Source organism: Chenopodium quinoa, unplaced genomic scaffold, assembly GCF_001683475.1.
Source record: "Chenopodium quinoa cultivar QQ74 unplaced genomic scaffold, ASM168347v1, whole genome shotgun sequence".
In the NCBI taxonomy this organism is placed as follows: domain Eukaryota; kingdom Viridiplantae; phylum Streptophyta; class Magnoliopsida; order Caryophyllales; family Amaranthaceae; genus Chenopodium; species Chenopodium quinoa.
In genome coordinates, this window is record NW_018744626.1 from 3853729 (window position 1) to 3880040 (window position 26312).

At 29.3% G+C, this 26312-nt stretch overlaps 1 protein-coding gene across 1 annotated transcript; it reads right to left on the bottom strand.

Moving 5' to 3' along the window:
- Positions 1 to 3530: 3530 nt before the first annotated feature.
- On the bottom strand, positions 3531 to 5586 carry LOC110700562 (transcription factor PRE4-like). The gene is made up of 2 exons (XM_021878116.1): positions 4916 to 5586; positions 3531 to 4078 (listed from the first exon to the last, which is right to left on the bottom strand). Exons 1-2 carry the CDS (start codon positions 5042 to 5044, stop codon positions 3929 to 3931), a joined length of 279 nt encoding a protein of 92 aa, XP_021733808.1. The 5' UTR covers positions 5045 to 5586; the 3' UTR covers positions 3531 to 3928.
- Between the last annotated feature and the right edge of the window lie 20726 nt (positions 5587 to 26312).

Sequence of the window (26312 nt, forward strand, 5' to 3'; positions counted from 1 at the left end):
AGATATACCACCTTGCAGGTACCCAAAAGTTTGAGCTCCCAAAAAATGAGGTCAGGATTGCTGATATATTTCAGGCTGTGGAGATTGCGAAGGGTAGGTTCCCGATTCAAGCGTGGGGCTTGGCAGACACCACCTTGGAAGATGTCTTCATCAAGGTTGCTAGGGCTGCTTAAGCTTGGTAATTTAATTTAACTTTGAATGAAAATTTTGTTGGAATTTGGATCAAGGATTTACCAATTAGCATAAGATTTACTTAGTGGAGCGATGTCAATATCCAAATCATAAAATGTAAAGTACTATTTAGGGGAGATGTACTTAACGGCTAAAATATTGGGAAATATGTTTATAGTTTAACCAATCGACCAATCTAAAAGGTAGAGTGTGAACTAATCTAATTAATTGGTTCACTTCTTCTACTTGAAAGTTGGCTAACTAGATTTATTTGTGTACTACTCATTTGTACTTGTAGAATAGTGATCAAATACTGCACATGCTACTATTCTACACTGCAAAACACTTGATGCAACAAAGTGAAGCCTGCTAATAAAGATGAGTTTGGGCTAGGCCTCGCGCATCTCAGGCTCTCAGCAAGCCTAAGGTACAATTTACGGCTGGGCTCACTGCTTATGTTCTTATGACTAATGTAAGATGTGCTTGTAGGTTTCCTCTCTAAGTGGACCAATCTCTCATGTTCGTGCCAATTTTTGAAAATGATATCAATACACAACCCGCTGATGGATGTATTATATTGGATGAACAGTGGGCTCAATACGTCCCATGCCAAGCGAGCTCAATTTGTGCCCTGTCCTTCCTAACCAATGCTTATAAGCACCACAATGTTATATTTGTAAGTTCTGGCCCATACTATAGATTATTGCCCAAATATTGTCCATTGACCCAAGTCACCCAACCGTTCAATCTCAACTACTATGTTTGACACAACTCACATGTGGCCATGTAGGTGAAGGTGGCAACTTGATCATTTATTTCATGTTTGAATTTCATATGAAGAAATTTATTAATTGGTTTAGAATAGAGCTGATTAGTGGGTAGAGTAGTCCAATGATAACAGAGTCAAGGCCAAGCTTAAATCGCATTTAATGGACATGGCTTTTAACGAATAGGATCCTATTGGTGGGATCAATATAGGGCAAAAATGATTTTCAAATTTAGTAGACAAACAAAATACGTAGTAGATATTGTAAAAGTAATTACATAGATAAATTTATATTTCATATAATCATGTATACTTAGTAATGGCTTTGTTCAATATCTATTTTAATTGATATTTTGTTGGTCCGCCCATTATCGGCCAGCTTTTGACCGCGTTAGTCTGACCCACTATTGGCCCTATAAAATGTGACTCTCTTTGACCTGACTCGCAATCGACCTGCACCAACTCTAACCCGATCCCCCCAATAACCAGATCTAGTTCAAATACAAGTTAGTTTAAGTCAAGTAAATTTTAGGGCTATTGTCAATTAAGTAGCTCATTATGGAAATTAGATTGCGTAGTAATTTTATCCCATATATAACTTCATGTTGATTTAATACAATACAATTTGAGTATGTATCGGATTATTTGAATTAGTTTTGTCGGTTCTATATGTATTCATCTTCTACCTATAATAATTCTTGGGTTGCATCTTTCAATATTATCTATGGGGTGGTGAGGTGGGGCATGGCCATACGTGACTTAACCACCTCCTATGGCTTGGGCCATGTAGTTTAAAATGGCCCCATAGATCAGATAATAACCAATTGGGTAAGGCCTAATTGGTCGGTACTTGGTACCTGTCCCATACATTAAAGCTACCACTATTCAGTATACCGCCCCTTGTAAGACTTGTATGAGTTGCAAGCTGCATGCCCTTGATGCCACTCTTAATGAGTCTTAACATACTCTACGTGTCGTGACCAATTACCTTTCGATCAAATTATAGAAAATATTAATACATTTAGTGATGAAAAAGGGGTTTACATACCGTTAACTCAATCAACATAATCATTATATAAGAAACATTATTTTATCAAAACCTAAATTGAATATCTCGAAAGAGACTCTTGTGAAAGCACTCACACACTGACACACATATATCTAACATTACATACTAGCCTCTTATAGAACATGATGTTACGTTACACATTTACGCAATAAAGAAAACAACACGCTATTTATCAAACACATAAATCACAAAAACTATATAATCACATAAACAACGGTCTTACACTAATTTATTGTAATACATAAAACATAATACATACATTATTGTATATTACATTTGAATTTAATTGACTAATAACCTTGAAAATTAAAGGCGGTCATGATTCATTGAGTCATGTAAAATGTTATTGCATGTGATGAGTCTGCCTATTATATAAGTGCAATATACATATAAGACCGTCTCTAATCTGTAGTGGAGAATGCTCATGGACCACCCTTAAAAGACTAATATTGCCTTCTAAAGTTCGGTGTTTCCTTGTGATTTGAATGGGTCATCTATGTTGCATGTCCTCCCTATAGCGAATTTCAAACTTCAAATCATCATTCCATGGTGTTTCCTTTAGATGTACTATACGTACCAAGGAACAGTGTGATTAAGAGAACCGCACCCCTATGATTGTTGCGATAATAAGCTAATTGTATTCCAAAGTGCACAAAATCGTGGTACGTCTGACTTGTGAGTTCTTAACTTGATCTAGCTAACATGTACTTTTGTACTAAGTATATAATAATTATAAATAATAATCCATATACGGAGTAAATAATTAACTAATCAATTTAAGTCTTACCATGCATGTTAATTTAAGGAAAATGTTATACATAGCCCTTAGGGCTATATATATAAGCATTAAATTTACACTTGAAAATCGTAAAAAGTTAAGAAATCATCAAAATATAAACACTAATTACATTGATTTACCGGGTATTAGTTTCTTCAAAAAAAAAAAATGATTAATAAGAGTTGTAAAATTGAGACGGCCTTATTTTCTGTAACTTAAAAATCAATTATGATTAGCAAAGTCAGGTTTGATCATTATCAATGTTTTGAATTTCAAAGTTGGTAAATTAAATGATGAAAAATTCAAGGAAAATCGACATAATAAAAAATTTAAAATATTTGATAAAAAGGTAAAATTTCATTTTGATCGTAAAGACCATTTTATTTGTAATATACTGTAGTAAAAATAATTTTTTTATCAATATATACAAGTTTCAAGAATAAATATACGTCTAATCACGAAAATTAGTTTTAATCAATAAACCTAGTTGTGCTCAGCGACAAAGAGACATGCATGTTGATGAATTTCAAACAACATTCATAGCTTACTAGAACCTCCCAAAACTTACCACTTGCATGTATAGTTAGGACATGTTCATTTCAGTTTCATTTCATTTCAGTTCATTTCCTAATTTCCTTTTCTCATAAAATACGAGTATTTATTTCAGCTCAGCTAAGCTCAATCAGTTTAGTTCAATTCATTCAGTTCAATTCAGCTCAGTTCAGTAAATGTGAACATGTCCTTAATTAACTTTTGTAACCAAGTAAATTAAATTTTGTTATACTAAAATTAGCAACTACTCATCGAGTACAATAAGATAATGCGAACAATAAAAAAAAACAACAATTATATTTCGTATTACACACAATGAAGCTCCATTTTATTGTAGCTTAGTATGCTTCAGAAAAGAAAAAGAAAAAATCTAATCAACTGCCATACTACAGCTTAATCCATTAGCATCTAGCTAGTGACACAACCCTAGGGGGGCAAAAATTAAACTCAATAAAAACAAATTTTATTACTATTATTATTGTAATTATTTCAAATTAAATTAAAGTGCTTGACTTGACTACCCCAAAATTAAACAAAAAAAAAAAAATAGAGAGAAATACACACAAATCACTAAGTCATAAACTTAATTTAACTATTGCATTAATAAACTTCTAATTAGTGCTGCTTGAGTGGTATCTGTTGTTTCTAACAGTTGAGACAATCTCTCACTCAATCCATCTACTTCTCTATGCAATGTTTTGATGTAATTGCAAGTCTCTTGCAATACTCTTGATGCCGATACCTGCAAAATTATTAACCAACAAATTAATTATTATTATTACTCGGGATATCTTTTTGATGGATGTCAATTACCTTAATTGAAAATTCAATCTTGGAAATGAAACCCCGAGACTTAGAATCAAATATTGTATTTATCAATTACTATCATTTGTGACTCTCTATATATAAGCGGAAAAACTTTTATTTTGCTTTTGCGAATACATGCAGACGGGATAACAAATAAATATGACTTAAAAACCTTTTTAGAATTTGTCATGATGACTTAAGCTAAAATTGAACTTGTTCACATTTTAGTGTAAATCGTTGATAATGCTGACACCAACTATCAACTCAAAATATCAAGTCATTTTTTTTACATGAATTATTCCGGACTAGTAGGAAAAAAAGTCAAAAAGTCAATTCACTAGATGCTTTATGAATTTTCAAATTTTGGAATTTCTCGTAATCAAGACTTTAATTTAAAATTAAAATAAAAGGTATAGAGGGAATAATTAAGTCCAAATATAAAATGATGGTCGTAATTTTTGTAACAAGTACGGAGTAATATTGTATCAATATTATTTATTTAGTACTGTATAAGGTTAAATCTAATTTAATTAAATATATAAGGGATCACAAAACAATTACATCAATAATTTCTCAAGGGTAGATCTACAATGAAGATGAAAACATATTTTTTTTATTATATTTAATTTGTGAGACATAGGGAGAAAGAACCGAATGACTAATAATGTAAATAGGATTCGATTCCTTGTAAGACCTTCATACTTTAATCAACTAAATTAGTCGATATATTTGAAAAAATGTAATGTAATGATACATGCAATATCGGATTTACCTTATCGGGGCGTCGAGTGTTATGGAGCTCAGGGAGAAGTTGCTGCAACTTAGAGACAAGATCTTGAATTTGATCATCAGTTATTCTGGAACCTCCAGTTTGCCTAGACCGTGACCTTCTGCTAGACATAATGTTATAAATAAAAATATAAATTTCTATTTATAGAATATATTCACTCACTATAATATGATGATCACTTGGCTTCCAAGCTTGAACTATCATGATATGTCAGAAATATAATGTGGTGTGTTACTTTAGAGAGCGAGGCGAATACTGAATACAAAGTGTGTACATATATATATCTCTATTATATAAGTCGAGGAAATTAAATAAACACGAGTCGAAAAGAAATTAATTTTGGAGGGACAATGCCTAGGAGACAAGGTATGGGAGGGGAGAAGAGATAAGAGGTGGTGGAGGAAAAATAATAAGGAGATGAAGATGAAGAGAAGAGTTTGAAGAAGATTATATATAGTGAAGTATTATAATTAAGTAAGAAAAAAAAAAAAACTAAGTAGTGGGGAGTAGTGTGAAGAAGACAATTGCATGGGAGAAATAAGTGGGTGGGAGTTTGGGGGTATTTAAATAGGGTTATTAGGGTTAGACTGATCGAGGAGAGAGAATTTCAAAGATACGCCAAAATGGCATGGCAACCCTTCTCGCTGTGTTCCCAATTCCCAAACTTGGGGGCTTGCTTTCTTCTATGGAGAGGAGAGATTTTGATTTTATTATATTGCGCGTTTTACACAAAAATATCATATGCAACTGTTGTATATTATATACGGTTAGCTAATCTATTATTTATTGACTGGACAATAAAATATATAATTACTTTTTATTTTTCGATTTAGTTACTTTTGTCGAGGTTGTGAGAGGGTTGTATAGTCAAATGGAGTAACCGTATGATCGATATAGAAAATCGTCTAATAAGAAAGTTGATTCTTTTTGTGGGGAGGGGGGGGGGGGGTAAGGAGACAGATCTTCATTATCTGAAGTGTGTTTGTTGGGACTTATCACTCAATACCATGCTAGGCTGTTAGAGTATGCTAGCTAGATTAAAACTAGTCAAGTCGTCTTAGATGGCGTTATTTTTGAATTGAAACTGAAAATCTTTTTTCATAAACATGTACACAAATTATATGCAAGTACTCGTAATAAACTTTCCTTCTCTTCCATCCCCCAACTAATAGTGTTTGTTCAATTTTTTCCTTTTTTTTTTTTTTTTTTTTGTCAATGTCCTTTGTGATTCTCTTCTCAATTAAATTAGATGGTGTTATATTTAAATTAAAGGGTGTTACTGATTTTTAACAAATTGTACGTATGTGGTTAATATGTCTTTTTTTTTTTGGTAATTAGTGATCTAGTTGTTTGCCATCTAGCTTTCAATTAATAAAAATATAATCTTTCTAAAGGTATGTGGACATACTCTTTCCCCTCGAGGGAAGGTTTTGGATGGTAACATTAGTTTATGAAAAAATATACTAGTTTCATGGCAGGGTTGTATGATCACAATCGATATTCATTACCAACTACTAAAGGTACGGTGTTGTTAATATTATTCATGTAGTATATTGCATTAATGTGTTAGTTATTGTTCTTAGCTTTTATTAACAAACAGTATCAATTTTATAAAAATAGAACGAAATTTGCATTTGTAAAGCAATTGTATATAAATTTCTGATATGTCTCAAACTGTATATCACATAATGATTATGATGGTATAATATCCCTTTTGAAAACAATTACGTAGTATATTGAAATGAGCGAGGATTGCATTTACAACCCAAAAAAGACAACGAATCAATCAATCAAAATTTTGAATAGAGTTATTAATTTCTATTATTAATATAAATTCCACTACAACGTTACTTAAATCAACATCTGTATAGGAAGGATCAAGTTGCATCTACATATATAGTTTAAGGGGTGTGAAAAGTAAATAAAACTATTAAAAAAAAATCGATCATTAGCTTAAACTTTTGGTTGAATTTATTTTGGTCGAATGTTTATTGATCCTCTAACACTAATCACTAAATCAACTTATTGAGTACTCGCTATATACTTGAAATCATAGATGTAAGTTAAAAAACGAAAACTCAACGTTCTCTCTATACTTCTATAGGGATGGGTTGTTCACGTACATGGTTTTATGGTACTCCAATTAATAACATAACTATTGATTTAAAATCATGCATCTTTCTAAATTACTATGGTACAGTACATACTAGCAGCTATAATAGTTGGTACGAATTATATAATTAGTTTTACTCCAATAATTAAGATTAGTATCTGTGAAAAGTACCTGAGATTCCCTTCACACGTTACGTCGCAAATTGTGTTACATTTTTGTTACCTATAAATGGAACTTAATTATAACTAAACCATTTATAGTAAGCTTAGCTTGTCTGTTAGACAACCATATATGATTCACTTCCTAGTCTGAAAATTATATTAACCTAATTTTTAAGTACAATTTGTAGACTGTAGTACACTTCAAATTATAGAAAATATATCATTGGTAGTTTAATGAAACTATGTGCATCATAATTCATATTTGTGAGATTGGATCCTTTGATTTGACTCATTTGTTACTTTAAAAGGATCGGTTTTTAAATGGAACCATTCATGTTAACAATATAATATTCCATGATAAGATAATAAGGAGTACTACTACTTTGTATAAGATTAGACTAGTTTTTTCAATCAATTTCAAATCAAGATTTTTTATAATTATATAATTAAATTTAAGTAATTAAATTCATAATTGTAAAATTAAAGTTACTACAGATTAATTAGTAATTGGGGATTTTTCCTCCATCCCCTTTTTTTTTATTGGGAATGAAGAATCAAAGATGTTGTCTAACATACCCTAAAAAGTAAAGAAGTTATGAGTTTATTTTGATTCATCAATTCGAATCACCAATCATCCCAAGATGAAAAAAGAATATCAACTAGCTAGTTAGGAATTGTTATGTTTTGATAAACTTATAAACAAGTGATATCTAATAAATTTATGTACTTTTAGACCCATTATTCTATGATTGTTTGGTAAAAAGAACATCAACTTTAACTCCTCAAGGACCTCAACTAACCCACCACATGTTTCAATTGATGATCCAAAATAATATTACATGCATGAAGACTATATATTATTCTAGTTTTTGTCTTTGAAAGAAACCTAATAGTACAATAATTTTATTAAAAGAGGTAATTATTTGGTGGGTCCCTCCCTTCTTATTAGCCTATGAATATGCCAAATGGCTTTGTTTGGGTTCAATAGCATGTGAGGAGAAGGAAAGGGTAAAGGGAAAGGGGTCATCCCTCACATGATGTATTAGTGAGAAGTTGAACTTGAAACCTCAAAATTAAATGATCAAGTGACAACTTTTACTACTAAAGTATAGCTTAACTTGGTACTATCACATATACATGATTGATTTTAGCTCAATTTTCATTATTGATATTCTACAATCATATACTATTATTCTTTGTATGGTTCATATATAGGTGTAGTTTCAAGAGATTAGTACACTTATTGAATATTCTAGTTTGTCCTTGATATTTTTTAATTGTATCATAAATTATATATATGGAAAATATATTCGATCTAATCGAAATCGATTAAAGCCAACTATTTATATAATATTAAGAAGGTTGATAATACACTACCCCTTTGGACTTTAACATAACTCAATTAATAAACAAGTTGATGAAATCTTTGACTAGGGAAAAGTCTATCAAATAATAGAATTCCAAATCAATTTATAACCTAAACACATAAATAATAAATAGATCAAAACTAATACGCATGTAAGTTATTTAGTAAATAAGACTAAGAATTTTTATTGTTCTCTTGGAATGCCCTTATTTCATAAAATCTTTGTTCTTGTTAGAATCAAGTAATACAATAATAATTCGCATATATCAAATTAGATGGAAATTAAACTTATTTTTGTTTACTTAATTATTACTTAGTACTAAATATTGCTTCTTTTTTTTTTTTTTTTTTTTTGACAACAGCACTAATTAATGTTAGTTATGTGTAAAGTGATGCACTATGTGAGCATAAAACATAAAACCTAGGCCTCTACCTTAAACTAACAGTTGAAACCCAAGATCGATATATATGCTCTATCATTATGAAATTAAAATACACACTTTAAACATTATACATTGAGACAAATTTAACAATATTACTTAATGATGTTTTCTGTCATATGTCATCTAAATATTTTGATTAAGAAGATTCCATCATAAACCAGCCTATTTAATCAAACAAGTTGTGTTAGCTCAATTATGAAGTACTAGAATTAAAATCAATTCATTTTAGGAAAGTAGGGTAATGCTACAAATGGGGTTATAGACAACATAATTAAAACTATAGCTTACACAATATGCTTATCAACTAATAATGAAGTGCTTAATCATTTAATTTCCCTATTATTGACATGCATATGATCAAGATCAACCTTTCAAAATGAGTCCAAGTGACTTCTGAGTATAAATCAAAACTTTAGTATATAGTAGTGTAGTATAGATATAGTACATCAAAAGCTATATATTATAATGTATTTTTATTTTAATTGGACAAGAAGTATGAAGGCGGTTGAGAGATGTAAATAGACAACAAGGATTGACCGGTCAAAATAAAAACGGTGGAAAACTGTAAACACCATTTTTTGTGGTTGTGTGGTTGTCGAGAGCTACAACATGAAACGTGGTGCATCCATATTTTAGATACAATCTTAATACTTCCTCAATTTCATTTTGGATACATTACTTTCTAATTAAGAAAGTTGATAAATCTTAATACTTCCTCAATTTTATTTTGGATACATTACTTTCTAATTAAGAAAGTTTTAAATTAAATGCATCGTTTTTCTTTTAGATAATTGAAAGTAGTAATAGGATGGGTGACCTCCTGAGAAGTCCTAATATTGATTTATGTAGCTTGACTCCCTTTATGAGATTAAGGCGTTTCAGTAGAAGAAGAAGATTTTTCTTCTGAATTTTTCTCTCATATTAGATGCACTCCTTTTTTTCTATTTTATATCACTCATTTTTTAAAAGTGTTTAAAAATTCATGTTTTTAAAAATGATGCATTTAAAACAAAACAGATAAAATACTTGGTATTAGTATGAAAATTAAAATATTATGTGTAATTGTGTAAGCATTACACCGACCTCTTTCCGTATTAAACTTTGCGCATCATATTATTGGAAATATAAGTGTATAAAAAGTATAGTTTAAAAAAAAACAGTTGTAAGAAATTGTGATTGTTACTAATATGCTTGGCTCCAAAATCCTCTTTCAATTACTATGTCATTGATCAACCGCTTCTCTCAAGTTACGTGGCCGTAAATTTCCAAATTATGGCACTAAATTTTGTGATAGATACTATTAATTACTCGTACGTAGTAGTTAGGTAATGCTCACCTCTATGCATGTATGTTTCATGTATTTTGGATTGGAATATAATGTGATCCAAAAACGTTAAGGTCATGTTTGTGATAAACACGCTAATTTAATACTTATCGGATTGGGAAAGGTTGTATCGTACGTACGTTTTTTAGGTTGCTTCTAGATACGGTGAAAGCAAGGGAGAATATATAGGAACAAACAACTTAAAAGTTAAAAGTCATAGTTTGTACCATTTGGTCATGTTTAACTCCCTATATATTTTAATAAATTGTCAAGTTAGATTTCTATTAAGTGGACTATACTAGAGATCATAAACCTTACTTTTAATTTTAATCACTCTTAAAGATTACAAAGTGGACTATTTACTTAAGATACGACTTTAGTTTTCTTGGCCATTTATGTCGGTTTTCTTTAACATAATTCGATTTTTTTTATTTAACATAATTCGGTTTTTTGATTTATTTGCTTATTGTATTGTTCTGCTTTACTTTGCTTTGTTCTCTTCATTTATGAGGGTTTGTCCTAATTTTTTGGAGGGTTTTTCTAATTTTCTGGGGTTTTGATTCTCGTCTATGGATGAGAAATTTATTTTTAAGGCTTTAATAATAGTTGGGAAGGTGATTTGGATTCATATGAGTTTACAATCAAAGCATAAGCGCAGATTTCTGAAGGCCTCTATCTGAAAAGATGCGACGATATCAAAAATCACTGCTCGTGTAATTGCGTCAAGTTTGAAGCGGTGGAATGTGAGCTATGCCAAATTTGCAAAAGAATTATGATTTTAATTGTAAAAGTGATTTTAAATTACTTTCTCTAAATTTGTGGTTTATAAAACTTTATTATGATTGTAGATCGGTATCATATGACTATACATAAATACATTAATGATATTATTATTTTTCCCGTCAAAAAAATGTGGACTATTTACTCATTACATGCCACCGAGAACACAAGTTCTTAATTAATATACAAATTAAATAACATTAGTGCGTAAGGTTGATTTGTCCAGGGTTATCGGGCTAGACAACTTCAAAAAGTGGGGAATAGGTAAGGATTCCCCTTTCAGCCCTCAAAATACCTTTTGTGGATTTGAACCTCCCACCTCATCATATTGTTTAATTTGGTGTTAGATTGAGAATTAATTTGCCAAATATTATTTAAATTTCTATTTATTGATCGAATGTGTGCCACGCATCTCATTATATCAAACTTTCTATTATTGGAATAATAATAATAATGAAGTCATGTGTGAGCTACATATACAAAAAGTTGACTAAGTTAGATAATTGCTATATTTGGCATTGTTCATCATCACATGTTGATGAGCAATGAGAACGTACTACAATCTAGCTATTATGAAGGGAATCCAGAAGGCTTGTCATACATATAACAACAAATCGTTTAATTTGACAGAATTCAACATGCATAGTTCCTGATCGACCTCTACTTGGGGTATAACCAAATATGAAGCTATGTCTTATCTCTATTCATAAAAGAACAGTTTCTAAATTAAAGAACGTATACTTCTTTTCGTGCATTGAGAATTGAAGAATGCATAAGCTTATTCTTTGTTAGATCGGAGTTGTTATGGACTGTGTGCACAATGAGCAATGCATGTGTACTTATCTAATTTGCGCTACAATGTAGGATAAAGATGAAACTTACATCTCCCGTTTTATTTTAGAATTGTTAAAATAAATGCCTTTACATTAATACTGGCCTAGAAATACATGTTTTTATCATTACAGTACTATCATACTAATAATTGAATTATCGAAAATAATATATTTAGATTGGCCCGGATAAATGTTTGTTTGCTTCGTTATATATGTCATTTTTATTAAATTTAATTTATTTTCCTATATGTGCTATATTATTAGTATAGCAATATATACTTCTTTTTATATATAGCTTATTGAATATTGATACACCTAGCTAGCTAGCCAATTAATTTAAAATGTGAAAATATATAAGAAAGAAGAATATAAGTCTTAAAACTCAAGTAATGGATTATTGATCGATTATTTAGGTAAGTATCAAAATTCCCATTTTCTAGGTTAGTATTTTGTGTTGCAAGAAGATCATTATTAAACATTTTTAATCTTATCTCTGACCCTCATTACATGTGAGTTTACATCCATTTAACTTATGGATCGAGTATATTATTAGACAAGAATATGAAATTTTGATAATATAGGGATTTAATAAATATATCTCGAAAAACATAAGTCGGTTGGATGTAATTTGTTAAAGTAGAAGATTGTTCTTGTTGCATGCAGATCACACACAGAATACTGGCTGAACACGTGCTTATTCACCGTCCAATAGCTGATCAGACATTTAAGATTTGGTCATTTAGAAGAAAAGATTGCATTTGTACTACTTCTATATATTTTTAATCATTTTCTCATCATACTACCTCACTAAATCTTGTATTATCGTCCCTCTATCATGGAACGGTAAGCTTAGGTCATAACCCTATCATTACACGTAAGGTTCGGTCCACGTAGTTGATCTATATCGGAATTGCTTCAAAATACAGATACGTATAAGTTGTGTTACCACTAAAGACAAATAATGCAAATGATATTTGATTTCAAATTTTGAATGCTATCTTTTTAAAATTTAACTACTTTGTAATAAAATAGTTTGCATCCATTAAACTACATAAAAAGGTAAGGTGATAGTAAATTTGTTATACTAATATTAGTCTTATGCATTGGTGTCATAGTGTGGTTTGGGGAGTTTCATAGGTTGAGTGAGAGCTTTATATTGAAATAATAATAGAAAAGATAGATCTAGTTTTGGACCACATTTATAGTTTGAATATCTGGAAGAATCTATGGAAGTGTATAGCGTCCTTTTAATTGATTTAAAACCAAAAGCAATTAGCAATTAGTACATGAAATTATAGGGGTTATTTAATTACGTCTGACAAAATGGTCGGTTTTGAGTTCTGGTCAAATTCGATTTTATTATGTTAAGTTATGAAGTGATTGGCCAGGTCAATGACCCCAACCCTTCACTATACGAATTTAAATATCTTAAGTTCTTAACCAGGTCACTTTAACCTACTTATTTCCACTCATTTCGAATTTCAGTTTCAAATTTCGTGTTCAAAACCCAATACCTTTATAATTTAGTGCTATGTATTTTCATAATCGTATCTTTTGGGCACATAATAGCTTTGCTTAATTAACGAGTCATGTTATCATATAATGATAGTAATTGACAGCTTTATATACAATATTACAACCATATTGTCCATAACTCCATATATACATCGTGTATATATGTTAGACCAATTTTGCTCTCCTATATATATATGATAAACGTAAATGATCGAATATAGTATGGTGCTCAATTTACTAGTACTGCATTTTGATTAAAGAGTTTAATTAATGAATTGATTAATTAGGGATCAGAGACTGGGTTTAATGCAGCGTGCATCGCGGAGCACATGATCTTGATCTAGTAGACAGCGAATATTGTGCTCGACATCACGAGAATCATTACATTTTAATAAAATTTTGCTTCTGAAATTAACGAGTAGTCCAAGAAATTCTTATGAATATACTAAATGTTGGTCTTCTTAGGAAATTAAAACAAGGTTTCTGATATGATTACGCTTCTAATTATATTATTAGGACAATTGATCAAGCAAGTGGAGTTTACTTAATGATTTTATTAGTACATTGCTCACTTCCCTTCAAAAAAAAAAGTACATTGCTCACTTGTTTATAATTTACAAGAACTTAATCAATATTACAACTTTGTTTTTGCTTGATTATTATGTCGGTGAACCGATGATTTATTTCCTTAATCAAGAGTTATCTGTTTTTTCTTTTATCTGAATGAATCTAAAAGACATTACAAATAGTAAAAGGAAGATTTTATAAAAAATTTATTAATTAAGTACTTTGTTACATCTGGAGGTTATCATGGGAGAATAAAAAAGTCTAACCTAGGATGATATGGAGTATTTAAACACACCCTATACTCTTATAGGAATAATATCCTACTCATATAAAATCCTTTTACTTAAAGGGCTTTTAAAATCTTGCAAGTATAACATCACATTATCTCGTAAAAAAAAAAATCAATCTACTCATAGGCTCTTACGATCGTGCATTGCACAATGACTAACCTAGGTTACTAGTACTAGATAAATATACTATAATGAAGATATGGGAAATATAATCATATTAATGAATAAGTATGTAGCTAGTAATTAATTAGTACGTAGGTAAGTAGCTAGGTTAATTAAGAAGAGTACATATGTAATAGGGTTGTAAATAATCTACTCCGTATGAGTTAGAAAGAAGCTAGAGCATTATTGCACGTGTATAGCTTCATCTGATCATCTACTGCTACTTTATGCCACATGTCAGCTGATGAAGTGTGGTTGACTTGCATAGTAATTAGTAAACGCTTATTCAATTTTTTTTTTTTTTTTTTTTACACATTTGAATTTAGTACTATTCACACACTCGTTTTTTAATCAGGTTTTGTGTTTTATACGTATAAAAATAGGATCATAATATAGAATCTTATATTTATATATATATATACAACTTTTTATAATATTTGATTAACGTAACTAAAGAAATGGAGAAATTAAAGTACTTATTATGTCATGAGAATTGAACCATACGATGATAAGACGAGTATAAATTAGTTTGCAACACACTCGTTTTTTAAGTACTTATTTAATTACGGAGTAATATTTATGGTATAGATAGTGAATACAATCTACTCTGTATTACTTAAACTTGATTAGTGTAAATAAAAACATTGCAATATACTATATATTTTTTCTTTTTTTTTACTTGACCCACTTTGACTTTTATATTATTCACACACCCTCCTTTGACTGTCTTTCGTGAATTATATGAAAGAAAAAATATACTCATGTGAAATCTTGTTAGAATTGTCTCAATAACTACTATTGTAATATTTAACTTTTATAATTTTTAATTTATTTATAAAAAATTAAAGTTATTGGTGGTTAAAGTTCTGCATTGGAATCGTGATAAATGAAACAAGCCAAGTAAAAAAGAACGGGAAAAATATATATTAAGTGTACAATAATCATATTAATCAAGTACGTAGTATTTGGTCTGGTCGGACCGCCGGATCAATCACCGTTAGTTTAGAAGAGACCCATAACCTGGGCTCTGATACCATGTTAAATTTTGAAACAATATGAAATGGGTCTGGGCAACCCGAACAAGGAGGAAGAGAGTTTGATCCACAAACAAGGCTTTGGAGCTTCCATACTAAAACCAATTGGCAATAGTAGGAGGTACTCCTCTACCTTATAAAGTGAAACCATCTCTCCTCTTTCTCCAATGTGGAACACTTATAAGTGGGTTACAATGAGTTTCAAGAGGCACTCATGGAGGTGAGGAATCTCTTACCTTATTTCGAGTTTCTAATTAATTTTGATCTTATACTCGTAGTTTAATGCTACATAATTCATTTATTTTTTTAAAATCATTTAAAAACTTATTTAAAAAATAAGAGTAAGAATTAGCTCGAGCAACTACCGTCTACCTCTTGCTATGGATCATAAGCTAACCTAAAAAAAAATCACTAGTTTAATTTTTCTGACGATAAATGTATAATTAACAGAGAATAATTGAGTGTATGCACTTAATTAGTCCTCCATTAATTAAATAATACGCTCAAAGGCCATTATTCATTTCCTTAATTAAGCATATACTACGTACTTCCTTCCTTCGGCAAATGGGAATGTAGCATCATAATACAAGTTGCAAAATTTAGCAAGTTGTAAGAGTTTTGATGCCTAAATAATATAAGTCATTATATAATATATTCAATGGTTCTCGGAAATCCAAGTTTAAAAATTAAGAGCCACAAAATTAAATAAGCAATCAACCATATAGTATAATATAATCGCATAGTATATACTGTAGTATAATGTAGTATAATTAAGCAAATAACTCAGACGTGGAAACATTCATGGCCTCCGATGTTTGCAACACGATACCCTTAAGTTTGAGTTTAATGGAGCAATTTGCAAACGCATGCAACCAAATTCATAGAGAATATACTAATTCTCCACCATTTACTATCCTTTTTAGGCATCTATCTTTGTTTTATTAAATCAACTAGGATTAATATATGATGTAAGTCCAAAACCTATAAACTTTTTTGACAAACATGAATTAGTACGTAATGTAACTTTTGTATTTTGTTGATACTTGTATTGGTTAGATCTTAATTATTTTTATGTAGTTTCACTTTTGGGCTCTTTCTTCATAAAACGGTAATCTATACTTTATTATTATTATTATTATTATTATTATTATATCTCAAAAACAAAAGTCAAACAACCTACAATAAATTAAGTGGGAAGCCGAGATACAATCTGGGCCCTCACTCCTCTAGCTATTGCAAATCCTACCCTAGTGAAGATATGAGCTGCAGCACGAGCCCCAATGTCTTGCGTCGTCGAGAACCTCTGAATCCGTTTCAGTAACGCAACAACTTCTTTCTCTAATTCCCCAAGCGAAGAAAAGGAGAAGGGAATGAAACCATATCCAATTGCCTGACATCGAGCTTGATACTTAACCCGCTTCCGATGAGCTGCATCAGCCACAACCCGCCCAGGAATGAAGTCAGATAGCTCTGACTGTGTCAAAGGAGAAAACCCTGTCAAATCAACACAGACATCGCGACCACGATCCCATGATTATTATTATTATTATTATTATTATTATTATTATTATTATTATTATTATTATTATTATTATTATTATTATTATTATTATTATTATTATTATTAAAAAGCGATTCTAAAATCGTTTATGTGCCACGTCATTCTCATCTCATAGCATTGTGCCACATCATCATTTAATGACACGTCATTACCAATTAACAAATCAAAAAGCTTTTGAACACTAGACCTCAAGGAAATTAAACAAGGTATACTTCCTTACCATCTTAGCCAATAACATTTGATGTCATCTATGCATTTAAATATAACTATAAATGTTCACTTCAGCTTAATTTTAGTTCAACTCCAATCTGTTCAGTTTAGTCTAGTTCAGTTCAGCTCCAATCAGTTTTGTTTAGTTCAGCTCATAATTTCCTTCTATCATAAAATATTCATTTAAGCTCAGTTCAGTTCAATTCAGCTCCAATCAGTGCAGAAAATGTAAACAGGCCCATGATTTGCCAACTAACCAATCATGTATGTAATGCATTTCTTTACGGACATGTATTCTTATACTGTAACTATGAATGTTATAAAACTTATAAAATTGAATATTGAATTATTTAAATTTTGAATCTGAGCATTACATGAGTAAGAAAACATGAAAATTTAAAGACAAAAATTATTTTGAAACTATTATGGTGTACCTTTCCATCAACTAAAATTGAATTGACTTAAGTGAGCTAATTTATTTGGATTGGAATATTTAGGTTGGTACCATATAGCCTCACAATTCATCCTTTATTCTCCATGATTTTTTTAAGAGGGGTGAGGTCAGATATCATAGTGCATGCCATATTAAATAATAGTATATTAACATGCCTTGTTCACTTCACCTTAAAAAAATAATATATAGTAAAAATAATTTCAGTTCAGTAAAATTAATTTCAGTTCATTACAAATAATTTCAGTTCAGTAAAAATCAGTAAACTTATAGAAGAAATATAATAGAAAATCGATAAAAATAATTTAAGTTCAGCAAAAATAATTTTTGTTAAGTAAAAATAATTTCAGTTCAGCAAAAATAAGGTGAAGTGAACGGGGCTTAAATTATATGACCTTAAAATGAAAATTGTAAACACTTATATAACAATGACTATTATTTATATTAACCTAACGTATTATATAGATGATAATACAAAAAAATATTGTATCTTATTTTATTATTTGAATATTATGATTTGATTTTACATGTTAACTATATTTTATTTTTGCCGTTTTTTATACGAAATATGTGACAATATTATGTTTGACTAATTTATGTAAATCATTATTTATATAGATGGTTGTATCATGTTATCATAATATCTATAGACTTTAAAAATAAGATATGAAATTGCATTTTACCAATTAAGGTATTAGTAATTAAGGAAGTATATACATACACGATATCACGATGCTACCATAATATTACTAATAGAATTAAGGATGTAAACTTTTAACAGAACTAAGAAATATGTAACTATAAGAAGTGGCATAATAGTTTACTAATTACAGAAGTATATTTATGCACGGGTGCTATGCTACCATAATATTACAAACAAAATCATGCTCTGGCCATTTACCATTATTATCACGCACTATGCTAGACTTTACTAATTAAATGTGATATTACATTTTTTTTCTATAATATTTTATGTAGTCATTTAGAAAAACATACTTAGAATATTCTTGTTTTTATATATGGAAGCATAAACGTTAAAAAAAATCAAAAAAAAAAAAAAGATAGTGAATTATATAGTGACATTTGTCAGGCTCGCATTGAGGCGCTTCTCTTTTAGTATAGTATATAGATAGATAGATGTGCATCCAAATCCATACATGTGTCCCTTAAATTCTTTGTAACTACCAACCTAACTATAACATTTGAATTTATAATATGGCTTTGTGATTTATATTTTTGAAAAAATGACCGAAATGATTTGAAGCAGTTATTGAGATGTGTATGTTAATCATAGTTGCCTTGTTTCATTGTTTGGCATGAATTTGAGATAGAGAGTCAAGAGCATGATGACATTACTATTAGACATAGATCTTTAGGCAAACAATGACTATGCTCTATAACAATCATGTGTATCATTGAGACAATTAGCTTTTGCAAGTCTATCATCCACCTAAATTAAAGGCTAAAGATATTAATCTTATCTCATAAAATGATGCTTTTTTTCTCTTCTTTTCTAGTTGACTTAATAAGTTTAAGTAGTGTATATTATTATTGTAAGAAAAAAAAAAACATTAAACGTGCAACTATATTGTAATAATTAATAATGACCATACGTAAGAGCTAATCAAGCTAGTTAAATTCATTATAATGACGTCAAATACCTAAAACAAATTGTAGGTTCCGAACAATTAGTGCTTAACTTGTTGAATTCTATTGCAAAAAACACGTCAAAACAAGAAGTTTATAGCAAGTAAAGCTGTAAAAGCTAGAAATAATTATAATTCAAGTTTAGCCAGAAAAGTTTGACAATTAAGTACGTATATATGATTCAAACATGCATGCATGTTATATTTGGTCCGATTATTAACAGATGATCCTATTAATTTGTACAATACAGATCATTAAATAAGGTGTATTCATCTAACAAGTAAAATCCAAGGTATATGAATCTGATCTAGTCTTCATCCACGAGCTAAATGCCAGTGATGTTGATACGCTATTTGCTGTTGGTTAAAGTACTTTGTTTGATATTGCGTACTTAGTTTATTTAGATACTATGGTCTAATTATAGTGTATTGTATACATACGGAATAAAGACTAGATTAATGGCCCGTGTTAGACGATTTCTTAAATAAATACTACCTCCGATTTTTTTTAAGTTGTAACTTTGGGGTATTATTTGAGAGATATAAAATATTTCAAAATATAAATAAATAAATGGAGGTATAGTAAATAAAAAGAAGAAGAAGATCAAACTTATGATTACATGACGTAAAATAATTTTATTAGCTAGGCCTTGTTTTATTCACCTTATATTATTTTCACTTATTTCAGGTCTGGTAAGATAAGATAAATTCAAGAAAAATAAGTTTTGATAAGGATTGTCTAAATTGAAATTAAAACTAAAACAAGTTTTAATAAAGTTATTTAAATAAATAAAAATAAGGTGGATAGAACAAATCCTTATACGGTAGCACATGAAGTATATACGATGATAATATATGACGATAGGCGTGAATTATATTTGCAAAGTATCAAGTATGTATTCATTTGTAAGACTATATGTCTATATATGTGAGGATTGACATTTCAAAGAGACATTATATTTTGATACTTATTAGATGTATCATGCATGCATAATGCATTCCAAACATTCATTAAGTTGTGAGATAATCATCAAATAAAAAACAATTAATTCAATTGATGAAATTACCTCAAATTAAATTTATTTTAGAGGCGTGGGATTTGAATATTATCATATGATCAGAGTTTTAATATTTTAAGGGCATATTCTCTTAAGCTTATTTTCAATTCAGTTTATTAGCTTCTAATTTCTTCTCTCATAAAATATTCAGTTCAGTTCATTTCAGATCAGTAAATCAAAACAGGCCCTAAGAATAGCAAATGAACACTTGCTTAGTATATACTATGTACTTCATACAACATTGGCTCGAGCTGAAATCATGCCATATTTTCAGGTGAAAATTTTTACCTACAACCCCCTTTAGCCAATGCTGCCTACTCCCCCCAATTATACTACATCGTTTTACCTGTTTATGCTTTTCTGGTTTGTTTTGTTTTTTTTTTCTTTCTTATTTCTCAAGTCATTTATATATATGATTCAAAACCTATTTTTCTGTTTTTTGCTTTTTATTTTATTTTTTTGGCATTTTCTCTCTCTTCTTCAACATTATTTCTCTTTCAATCACTTTTTTCCCTCTTATTTATGGATGAATCATTGATTAGAGCTGTTGATTGTGATAATGAAGTGCTACATTCTTCGATTGCCGAATTTGATCGTGATTGTGAAGTTATTTTGTCTCTGATTGGAGTTGTTCAATTTGATCAATTTTGTCTCTGATTTCGATTAATGCTTCTTGGTCAATTGTTTGATTCAATTTTGTTAGCTGTTTTGTTTTAAATTATTTGCTGATTTTATTCGATTTTTCAAGTTTTTTTTAATCAATTTAGCCTCTGTTTTAGTTCAATTTGGTTTGGTGTTATAATTCAAGTGAATTGAAGTTTTTATTTTAATAAATTTTGTCTCTTATTTCGATTAGTATGATTTATGATTCAAGTTTGTTTGCTGTTTTTAGCTTAATGATTGTTGATTGTGATTTGTATTCTGTGACTGACTAGATTTTTTTTATATACGTTTTCGTGGTTTTTTTAAGTAGTTTTACAATTTTGATCAATTTCATAATTCTAAATGATCATTATGATTCAAACTAATGTTATGTTATAGATGTTATAATTATATTTTAAATATTTAGTACTTTATTTTATTTTATTATTTTAATCAAATTGATAATGCTAAATGATCATTTATATATGTACTGTTTTGTATTTGTACATATCTGTCATTGATTATGTTCATTTTTAAAACTTATGCAGCGGGTGCTAGTGATAAAATTTTGTATGAAGAAGCAACTAAATCAGAGTTACTTTTTACATATTTTAATTCTAAAAAAGAAATTTATGGCACGTACAATGAATATGTTTTTAAGAAATTAAGAATTTAGTATTGTCCAAGTGCGTGCTCCAAGAAAAGGCCAAGTTCATTCAAGTGCTTCAAGTGATGTCCAAGTTTCTTTAAGTGTGCCAAGATAAAAGGTTCAATTACGTCCAAGTGTTTCAAGAAATTTTCAAGTTCCTTCAAGTGTTCCAAGAGATGTTCAAAGTGTTCAACGTGGTAGCTAATCAACATATTTCTTCTAAGTATCATAGGTTGTTAGCTTTTTCTTTTTTACACTAATGTAGCGAATAGGTTGACAAATAATAATAAGTAAGAATTTGGATTGAAACAACATATATTTGTTCCAGCTTATTTTTTTTTCTTTTTCTGATAAGTGATATGTAACTGAACATGTTTTGTTTTGACACCGAACATTTGCCTTTTTGGTTACGGACATTTTATTGTATTTCGTTATAACTGTTACGTAATTGAACATATTACTTCTTGATAATGAACATTTTATTGTATTTCGTTAATTTCTTGATATATATGTGTGTGTGTGTGTGTGTATGTATATAACAAGCACTAATGAATTAAAAAAATATGAATATTAATGTACTTGATCATTTAGAAATCCATAAATGATCAAATAACCGAAAGAATAATATTTGTAGTAATATAAGCTTCCATAAATCTTCTTGCTCCTTTTCTATTTCCTCTAGCTTCTGTTTAATCCAAATAGCATCAGTTGAGCGATGTATTGTATTCCCAGCTTCTTGATTTGGTGTATCTGTAAGTCAAACAAATTACAATGTCAATGTGTGTATTCATTGTTATGAAAATGAACATTATGCTATATGTCAAATTAACTTACTTGTGGTTCAACATGCTTTTATCAAAATATGATTCCTACATATTACTATGTTTTTCATTTTTATCTTTCAATATAATTGATGGCATTATCTCCTTATAAATTTAGGCTCATAGTTTTCATCTCTAAATTATTGCAACGTGTGTTTCACTCTATATAGAACATAACTACAATATATATTGTGTTTGTAAATCAATATATATGCATAAACATTATATTGATATTACAAATTTAATAAATGTTCAATTGGCAAAACAAAAATGTACATTCTGTTTTATATAAATGAACAAATTATCACAAATAACATAAGCATATATATATCACAAATAATGTAAGTGACAATAGGTGATTTATTTTTGAACATATTTTAAAATAGAATCATATTTTAAAATAGAATCATCAAAGGTTTATGATGAATGAGCAATATGTAATTTATTTTTGAACATTTTTAGACATGTGAATGAACATACATTAACATATGTGTGAATAATATACACATATCCAAATGAACATCTATGTATCAAATTCGAATAAGCATCTATCAATATTTGAGCAAAAATGTATGTAGTATAACATTCAAATGATGCTCATGAGCATATAATGTTATATGAAGTTAAACATGTATTAGTATAATCTATATGGATATTTTCAATATGAGAATGAAAATGTACGTAATTACATTCAAATAAACATATGTTTAAATACCAGTAAACATTTATTAATATGTAAAGATCATGAACAAAATTAGAGTAATATTCTCTCAAGAATGAACCCTAGTAGATGTAAGGTAAGAATATAAATGATCATATACTAGTATCATAATGAACATCTATCAAATTGAAAATGAACATTTACTGAAAATGAACATTTGTTCAGCAATCGTCTTCTCCGACGGAACCTTCGAAGTATTCTTCTCTATTTCGTTTTTACTAATTAAAAATACCACCAAATATAGTAGATTTTAGTCTATTTTGCACAAAAATAAGTGTAATTATAGTAGAGTTTGTTTTAGAATATCAAAACGCAAAAAAAATATAAAATCTAGGGTTTACATTCAAAATTCTACTTAAATGAACAAATTCTTACTCTTCTTTTTCGGAATTTAGTTGCGATTGACGAACTTCATCTCAAATGTCAGACATTTTTAGATGTTTTGATGCAATTTGCAGTAATTTTGAAGATTTTTTTCTTGAATTGTAGCGATTTTGAGTATTTGAAGAGAGAGAATATGGTGTTGAAGAGAAATGGAGAATTAACTGCAAGTTCTAACTAGTGCGGTTAGTGGGATGCAATTAGTGTGGTGTGGTTAGTGGGGGTAAGGGTTTTACAGTAATTTCGGGGGGGAGTAGGTATTAATGGCTAAAGGGGGGTGTAGTGAATAGGAATTATGTTTTCAGGTCAAGTGATTGGGCTAGACTAGGTTTCGTAGGGCTTCGAGTCAAATACGGACCAATCTATAGGGCAAACGGAAAATTAGTTCGAAAATTGGTCTTTTTCAATCCAATTTGGGCTGGGCTGTTTGTGCCAAAATTGAGATGGGCTGGTCTTTATTTATTTACTTGTTTATTTATAATCTCTATTTGAGAGTATTTAGCGAAAGAAAGGCAGCCTAAATTGGTCTTCTATCATGTATTCATGTGAAGACCTTCCTTCCCTTAAAAAAAAAATAAAAAAAAAATAAATAAATAAATGTGAAGACCTTCCTCTAGCGAGGTGTATAGTTTTGATAATGAGATATAAATTTGTAATACCAACAATCTAAGAAAGCAACTTAAACTAGCAATGACATTCGCCTCCTCGCTTTAAGTGAAGGTAACTATTTACACCTGGTGTATCCAAATGTATTTAATATTCATTTGATGATTAAACTAGTCTTATGGCCCGTTCGATATACGGGTTCTTATCTAAGTTATTTTATATGTAGGTATTTTTTCAATAGTTGAAACTTTTGATATGAAATACGAAGTAATTGTTTCATTGCTAAAACTTAAAAGGAAAAAAAGAATGAGGGTAGAACTGTGGAAAAAGATAAAGGAATTTAGATACGTATATATACATGAAGATTGTAGGATATGAAATGACATATTGGTTTAAGTTATATTTTAAGTCTATTAGTTGAAAAGACAATTTTTATATAATTCAATTCATATGTTTATGTGATGTATATCAATTGGTTCAACTTTATTTTATTATGATGGAAATGAAACACTTCATTTTCTTAATTGAATTTGCAAGTTATAGAATGTATAAAGACTTAAACAAAAAGATCAAAAGGAGTGACATGTGTCATATGTGATAGTGAGTAACTTGTGATGACATGTGTCATATGAAAAATTATGATTTGTGTTTTTAAATACTAAAGTATAGAAGTATAGATAGATGAGAAAACATACCCTTATATGCACCTTGCCTCCGGATGTATAGATTTTCAAAGTTAAATTAAATATATGATCTTCTTGTTGAAACGTTTGTAAAAACGAAATGTTCCCTTCTTTAATATCGTAAAGTTCATTGCAACATACAAAGTACCCATCTAGAAAATCCGATATAAAGTATCTAGTTTCACTCAAAATGCTCAATATATATTTTCTCCATTATTTTACTTGCAACAATTTGAGTTTTACACTATTCATATGAGTCACTTTAACTAGCTTTGCTGATTTATAACTAAACAAAATATTGTAATGTGGAATCTTATTAAATTCATTTTGAGTTATACTTTTAAATATCAAATGTTGAAATATTAGCGATTGAAGATTCGTCTCGAATCATTTTTACATATTGGTAATTATATATATTAGCGATCAAAATAATGCATCGGCAATTGTGAAATAAAAGTTTTGCAATTATAAAAAAACAGAGAAAAGTAGTTGATAGTTTAGGGTTCGTTTGGCATTACTGTGATTTTCTGTTTTTTGATTTTTTTTGTTTTTTAAAAGTATATGATATATGCCCCATAATGAATAAAAAATTATTTAAACTTATTAAAATCATGATAATTTTGAAAACTGACAACAGAAAAGTGGAAACACCTTTTTCTTGTTTCCTGTTTTTGGTTTTAAAAAAAACTAGAAACTGAAAATCAAAACTGATGCCAAACAAACCCTTATTTATTTATTTATTTATTAATATTTTTTTTCAAAAGTTTGTTGTTTTAGTTAATGCTTGCAATCACATTAACAAGCTTGCAATATTGTCCTTTTTTTCTCTCTTTTTACTAATTATAATCTTACACATTCCCTTTCTCTCATTTTAAAATCTAATGGGTTGATAAATATATCAAATTTAACTGTATCAATTATTCATAAATGAAAGAATGCACTCGGGTACACTTAGATAAAAAGCAACCTCTCCCTAGAATGACTTTCTTCTTTCTACTCCAATCCTAAACACACCCACGCAATAATATCTTGGTTATAAAAGTGCACCACCTTTTTTTAACAAAAAAAGGCTAATTAGACCTAAAAAATTCACCTTATCAAGCCCATACAAAATTGGGCAATTACCAATTTACCATAAAACACACAGCCCAAATAAGAAAACGTAACGGTCCCAATTCAAAATTTTAAAATTCAAAAAACATAATTTCCACCGCCCCAAAATTGCCAAATCCCCATTATTTCTAACTATTTTTTCATTTTTCTTTTCTTTTTCATTGTAACGCCAACGGCTACAATTCTTTACCATAAAAGTATAAAACTCTCAATTTTCACTCCCCAAAATTAAAAAAATAAAAAAAAAAA

Bases quoted from the DNA above. Each gene is read 5' to 3' on its own strand.
- LOC110700562 (XM_021878116.1), bottom strand. From the start codon at position 5,044: ATGTCTAGCAGAAGGTCACGGTCTAGGCAAACTGGAGGTTCCAGAATA. The intron at 4,079-4,915 runs GTAAATCCGATA...ATAATTTTGCAG, and splicing joins ACACTCGACGCCCCGATAAG to GTATCGGCATCAAGAGTATT.